Source organism: Myxocyprinus asiaticus, chromosome 28 (genome assembly GCF_019703515.2).
Source record: "Myxocyprinus asiaticus isolate MX2 ecotype Aquarium Trade chromosome 28, UBuf_Myxa_2, whole genome shotgun sequence".
NCBI classification, from domain to species: Eukaryota; Metazoa; Chordata; class Actinopteri; order Cypriniformes; family Catostomidae; genus Myxocyprinus; species Myxocyprinus asiaticus.
The window spans coordinates 38,578,168-38,585,037 of NC_059371.1; the positions used below are offsets into that span (position 1 = coordinate 38,578,168).

At 36.0% G+C, this 6,870-nt stretch overlaps 1 protein-coding gene, 1 long non-coding RNA gene and 1 other non-coding gene across 4 annotated transcripts; 2 read left to right on the top strand and 1 right to left on the bottom strand.

Annotated features, from left to right (window-relative positions):
* The first annotated feature begins 302 nt into the window (after positions 1-302).
* trnae-cuc (transfer RNA glutamic acid (anticodon CUC)) lies at positions 303-375 on the top strand. Its single transcript has one exon. It is a non-coding gene; the product is annotated as a tRNA-Glu (tRNA).
* A 387-nt stretch (positions 376-762) lies between these two features.
* LOC127418865 (uncharacterized) lies at positions 763-2,857 on the bottom strand. The gene is made up of 3 exons (XR_007893557.1): positions 2,773-2,857; positions 2,138-2,253; positions 763-1,389 (listed from the first exon to the last, which is right to left on the bottom strand). It is a non-coding gene; the product is annotated as an uncharacterized LOC127418865 (long non-coding RNA).
* Positions 2,858-3,024: 167 nt separating this feature from the next.
* LOC127418821 (SLAM family member 5-like) lies at positions 3,025-6,421 on the top strand. 2 transcript variants are annotated; one of them, XM_051659668.1, is made up of 5 exons: positions 3,025-3,164; positions 4,192-4,506; positions 4,615-4,674; positions 4,819-5,070; positions 5,158-6,421. In XM_051659668.1, the coding sequence occupies exons 1-5, from the start codon at positions 3,128-3,130 to the stop codon at positions 5,298-5,300; spliced, it is 807 nt and encodes a 268-aa protein (XP_051515628.1). In that variant the 5' UTR covers positions 3,025-3,127; the 3' UTR covers positions 5,301-6,421. The 2 variants fall into 2 exon arrangements, with proteins under 2 accessions (XP_051515628.1, XP_051515629.1); XM_051659669.1 differs by lacking the exon at positions 4,192-4,506.
* Positions 6,422-6,870: the final 449 nt, after the last annotated feature.

The window sequence follows — 6,870 nt, forward strand, 5'->3', positions numbered from 1 at the left end:
TTGTGTGAATTTTTTAAGAGGTCCCTTTTTCTTTTCTCCCCAATTTGGAATGCCCAATTCCTAATGCGCTCTAAGTCCTCATAGTGGCGTGGTGACTAGCCTCAATCTGGGTGGCGGAGGACGAATCTCAGTTGCTTTCGCATCTGAGATGTCAATCCACGCCTCTTATCCTGTGGCTTGTTGAGCGGGGTCCCTTTCTAAAATACAGCATCATGTTCTGACAGTGATAATTGACTCATTGGTTATTGCCATCTTTTTCAATGTTTCCCCTGTGCGCTGCCCATCAACTTTGAGCGCTTGACTCACCTGGTGGTCTAGTGGTTAGGATTCGGCGCTCTCACCGCCGCGGCCCGGGTTCGATTCCCGGTCAGGGAACAAGTCTTTCGGGGCAGTGGTAGCTTAGCGGTTAAGGCTCTGGGTTACTGATCAGAAGGTCTGGGGTTCAAGCCCCAGCACTGCCAAGATGCCACTGTTGGGCCCTTGAGCAAGGCCCTTGACCCTATCTGCTCCAGGGGCGCCGTATCATGGCTGACCCTGCACTCTGACCCCAGCCTAGCTGGGATATGTGAAAAAGAAGAATTTCACTGTATATGTGCAAATGTGTGATGAATAAAGAAAATTATTAAATTATTATTACCTGCTCCAAAACTCAGTGGTTCCAGCTCTAATATAGGACACCTTTTAAAATGTGTAATATGAGATTCTTTATTTTTCTGTTGTCAGATTTAAGTTACAATGTCATGTCTTGAACTGAAAGTGCAATACAAAATTTAAATAAACCGTAACACTGTCTTTGGGTTGACTGACTTAAAAATGAAAATTCTGTCATTTACTCACCCTCATGATTTTTTAAAACCTGTATTATTTTGTTTCTTCTGTGAAATATGAGAATACATTGTAAAATGTAGATGCTGATAATGAGGCTGAAATGAAAGCAAGGCTGTCAGTTCCTATCATTATTCCTAACAACTCCTTTTGAGTTCCTCCCAGAGAAGAAAGTCAGTCATTTGGGTATGGAACAACATGAATATGAGTATAAATGTTGAATATTTTTTGTCATTTAGTTGTCAAATCTTTTATTGAGTTCTATCAAGGCATTTCGAGGTAAATAGGTTTTAAAGAGAGTCTGTTTTTAACACTTTAAAGCAAGTCTGTTGGCTAAAAGGTATGATTTTTTTGGTTACAAATGACAGGTTGTCATGCATGTAACTACAAAAGACAATACATTTGAGTACATGTATTTACACACGCAAACACTGGAATTGAACATTACAACTGTGGAGTGCTTGCATTTTGCTCAAGTTTGTTGTACATGAACATCCTCATTGCCACGTCATGGTGTTGTATCAGTTGTCTGGGATGGATACTCCTAGTCAGGGTAAGAGCATTCTGCACAAATGATTGGAGAAAATAACAGTTAAACGTTAAAAACAAGTCCATTAACGTACAGAAAAGAACATGTTACACAAACAAAAATGGGACATGAAGCTTTGTGATGTCTTACCACCAGTAGCACAAAAGTCCCACAACTGTTTCCATCTTTTTGTGATGTGGAGCAGAGAGCACCAGTTCTCCAGTATCCTCAACTCTTTTATTATTATTATTATTATTATTATTATTATTATTATTATTATTGTCCTCCTGTATCTCACAGCCCATATACTTCCTGAGTAAATACGTGAAACACGCATTGTTTTACAGGGTTAATGTAATTATTTCTTGTGAGTAACATTGGACTGGTCTGCCATAACACTAAGTGCTAAAAATATAAATCCTTTGAAATATTACTTCAATGAATTGATATATATAGTAGTAATAGTAGTAATCTTTATTGTCCCTTTGTAGGGCAATTTGTGCAGCATAACACAACATTTACCAACAATCACAAGACATAAATATACAGTAAGTAACACAGAACTAACACATAACATTAAACACACAGCCAAAGGGAGATAAATACATGTCTACACATCTATACATGTGCACATCCGCTTCTAAAATTAAAATAGCAGACTCATACAGTCAGCCAGGTTAGCTATAAAGCTAATGATCAGGACACTCTACAAATGGGCAATTTCCAGCTGTCGACATTTAATAAGACACTACACGTTTATAACGGAGAGAAAATGATACGAACCTTAAGTTACAATATTCCTCTGATGGCGTCCGTGTCTTTAAAAGTTTGCAGCCTTGGAGCTTATCTGTTTGTGCTTAATTCCATGCTCATGAGAGCTCTGTGACTCTGGTCTCGTCCTGATAATAAAACGAAGCATGATTGGTTGAAGATAGAATGTGCTACGATTGGTCCGAGTAATGTCATTTTGGTAGGTTTAATGGAATTTAATGGCAGGTTGCGACAACTGACCCATATCTCTTCTACATACAGCATTATGCAATGTCTAATTTTTCTATTTGCGTAATTACCTCAGTTTTGTCGAATTCTACACAAACTTCAACTTTATTTATTTATACATATTTATATATTTGAAGCTGGCATACAAAAAAATTAAGAAAAAAATTCTAGCAGATAAGGATTCAAAACAACAAATGTATGGGAGAGATGATTCCTTACCCACATATCAGAGATAAAATCACAAAGATTTTATTAAATATACAATTTTAGCAGGATTAGTCTTACATTTTTACCTTAATAACAACCCTTAAACATTCTGGCATACATTGTTCTATTATATTTACTTTTGGACATAGTCGTTAGAAGATTTTCAAAAGGCTACAGGACAACATCAAATTTTAAAAAGACTACTAGATTACCAGGGGAATTAGTTGTTGTTGTTGACAAAGTCATGGCAAATCCTCCGCCTTTTGGTGAGGGTCTCCTAACACTTTAATGGCCATTTATTGTAAAAAAAAATAAATAAATAAAAAAAAAAGACTAACAAAAACAAATCACTTCCAGGTGAAAGAAAACATCTGCCTTTCACTGACCGATAGAGGTTACACTGCCACCTTTTGGTAGTAAGTGAATGATTTCATTTCAGGTGTCACTTCCTCTTGAGAGACAGAAGATCTTCACTGAATGTCCATCCTGCTCTGTTGAGGTGCATCATCAAGAGAACTGACGCAATTCAAAATAACGCCTGATACTCTTAAAAAAAAGTTCATCTATATGTGGGCTTTCATCTTATTTGTCATCAGTGTGGAGGGTAAGAAACTTTTAAATCTGATATTGCTTTTGTTTATATACAGTTTATATAAAATAAAGGTCATGGGTTAGATTCACAGGGAAACACAGATTCCAGGGATGATTGGGGGGGGGGGGGGGTTACCCCCCAATAATTGAAACAGGCAAGTACAACCTCACCCCCCAATATTTATACCATGATCAGAGGAAACATGTAAATGCTTCACGCTGCAATCCCCCCAATGTTCAAGCCAAATCTACGCCCTTGCACTGATAAAATGTATACATTAAATGCACTTTAAGTCGCTTTGCCTAAAGGTGTCTGTAAAATGTAAATGCCGTATGGACAGTCGCAAGCAAGCAAATGGATGTCTTGGCTTGCATAACCACAAACATTTGTGTGACAAGGCAGGTAAACATATATCCAGTGATCAAAAGGTTTTACAGTCAAATTTGTTATCCAAGAAAGTTCTAAATAAGTCCATTTCTGGGTGTTGTTGTGACATCCACAGACCAAAAATATTTTTTTAATTAAATTAATAAATGTTACACATAGTTTACATTTGTGGAAAAAATGATCAGACTTCCTGTTTATATAACAAACTGTTAACACCCAGAGACTGATGTCTTTTTAGAATTTTTTTTTATAAAAAAACATCGTTTTTTGTTGTTTCAAATTAAAACAATTGATACCGATTCAATTAAAAAACTGACCATATTTATTTAATACTTGCATTTGTTTTGACTCTATGAGACAAAGAAACACTTTCTGGTCAAAGTCATGTAATTTACAAGCAGCACTGTCTAAAACCTCAGAAGAATGAGGCTAACTTCCTTTACCACAACTTATCGTTTTCAGTCCAACCACAGACCTGCTATAGTGCTGCACAGTGAAAGCATGCATGAAAAAGTTATCAAAGATCTAGTTTAAATCAAGTGTCATAATTCAATCAGTTGTTTTTAGTCAACACAGACTACAGATTGCGGGATTAAAACAGCAGCTTTCTGATCATGAAGCCTTCTCGTATCTCTTTTTCATCTTGTTCCAGTGGGTGGAGAAGTTGATGATGTTGAATCAGTTACAGTGATGGAGGGTAGTGTCCTCAGACTACATTCAGGAGTTGTTGAATTAAAGGGGAACGTACAAATATTGTGGACGGCTGAAAGTGCTCGTATTGCACAGATGTATAATGGGAAAATTTACACCCATTATGATGAGAGATTCACTTGCAGAGTGCAGCTGGTACAACAGACTGGAACTTTAACTATCTCAAACATCAGAACCAATGAATCTGGAATTTATAAAGCATTAATTGTTAATAATAAACAGATTGCAACAAGGGAGTACAAAGTGAATGTATATGGTAAGTTATACCTGCAACCAATATGGAAAAATAACATTAACAATATAGTAAAAAAGCAAAAAGGTTCCCATTGTTAATCTTAGTTAATGTTCTCTGCTTGTTCTAAAGCAACTGTCTCTGTACCTGCCATCAGTAGCAGCTCATTGGATAGTGTGCACCAATCTTCAGGTAAGTCTGTCCTATTCTTGCCTGCAGGCTAAGACATTATTATTTTTTTATATATTGAATGGGAGTCAATAAACCCATAAGAACAGAAAGAGACTACCTTATCTTTGAGGCATTTGGATTTGATAATTCTAATCTGTATTCTAGTTACATTACAGGAAAAGTTGGAGCTCTGCTCTATGCTCTGCTCTGTTAGAAATGATCGAGACGTGTTCATCTCTTGGTATAAAGAAGGTGAAATGTTGAATCAGACCAGAAGTTCAGATCTCAGCATCAACCTCAGTCTACCGTTACACCTCCATTATAATGATACACAGAACTACAGCTGCACAGCTGCAAATCCAGTCAACAATAAGACCATCTATCTTGACATGAAACACTTCTGCCCACATTATGATGGTACGTAACTACACTTCCTGCCACACTGACCTTCTGTGCAATTTCTAAACAAATCCATTTAATGTCTGTCTCTCTCTTATCTTTCAGATTGTCAGCAGTATTGTGGTGATACTGAGGTTGCGGTTCGATTGGTTCTGTCTGGTCTGGTGGGAATTGCCACTGTTGTCTTTCTGGTTGAGCACATGAGGTTCTGCTCTACTCAGGGAAGGGTTTGTTCCTCTGTGTGCTGATGTTACGTTCTGCAGCCATCACAACGTGGAATTACTTTGATATTGATGCAGGTTTGCAGCAAGATAAATTGCAGATTTATCCGCTTTTACAGATAACTTGCATCCTAAAAAGAATAGCCAATAATATTGTATAATTAATAGATTGTTTTCCTTGATGTATTATTGTAGCAACATGATTAAATTAATTTAGTAGTCTTTTTGGTTCTGTTGTATTTTTGTGAACCACTTTCCATTTGTTGTTTGTTTTTGTTCATTTGTGCTCTAAAATGTCATATTATTTAATATATCACAATCACAATATTGGTACTACTTATATGATCTTTTACTATTTACACAACACATGCCAGTAGAGCACTTCTAATGGACCTTATTCACGCTTGCGCCATCCTTGATTTTTAATGGGAATGACAATGAGGCTGTGAGGGACAGACATACCATCTTTTCAATGGCACGAATAGTACAAAGCTGTATAAAGTTCCTAGATCACATCTGATTTTCCACAACTCATGTTGTCTGGAGTTGTTTGTATACTGAATGTTCTTGGACAGATATTTTATCAATGTTTTGTCTGCGGAACGATTCAAAAACACTTTAAACTGCAGTACAGCCCACTGAAGATACTTCAAGTCTATCCCTCACAACCTCATTGTCATTCCCATTAAAAATCAAAGATGGCGCAAGCATGAATAAGGTGTATACACAAAACAGTAGTCCGAAGACACGTAATGTGTACATCTGTATGCATGAGGCTATAGATTCAACCAGTTATCAACATTTTAAGAGAGGATGGAATTCTTTTCAAGTTTTTTTTTATTTATTTTTTACCTGCAATATTTGCAGGTGTACTTTTTTGGAATTTTTACCATTTGGAATTTGGAATTATTGATGTTGGTTTTCTAAAAATAGAATAAAAACATTCTACCAGAAACGTACATTATCTGTCCTGGAATTGTTACAGTGAACAAAACAGTGAACAATCCAAAACTGACTAGATGGTTGATTTCTGTGAGTTGTTCTGTAAAGGAATTTGTCATTCATTAGGTTCTCAGATGTTTTTGTCTTTATTAAAAATACTTTTTAAAAATACAAATCCTGAAATATGGACTGTACTCAGCCAAATTTGAGCTACATCTTTCATTGTTTTGTTATGATAAAAACTGTTATTTAAAAAAAAAAAAAAATAATTAATCAAAAAATATGTCGTTATCATTCACATCAATTGATTAAAAACATGAAATTATACATACATTCTATAAATAAATAGTATTTTACAACTGTCCCCATGTTTTTGTCCTGTCACGTTTACAAAAAACAGTACATAAAAAGTGTGGAATACGCCTTTAAGGTTATGACCATTTGACCAAGGTGAGGCTGACATTGATAGAGGGTGAGTTTTTTTGAGGAGTACAAGCTAAAGGGTCAGGCCCTGTCACGCTAATATATCTCAGAAAAGAATGAAATCTTTGTAAATCCAAAATATGTCTAAAAATGTTTTAGCATGCTTGCATGCTAACAATTTTGATGTTAGCATATTAACAGGCTGAGCAATGGAAGTTAAAACGGCTGACCA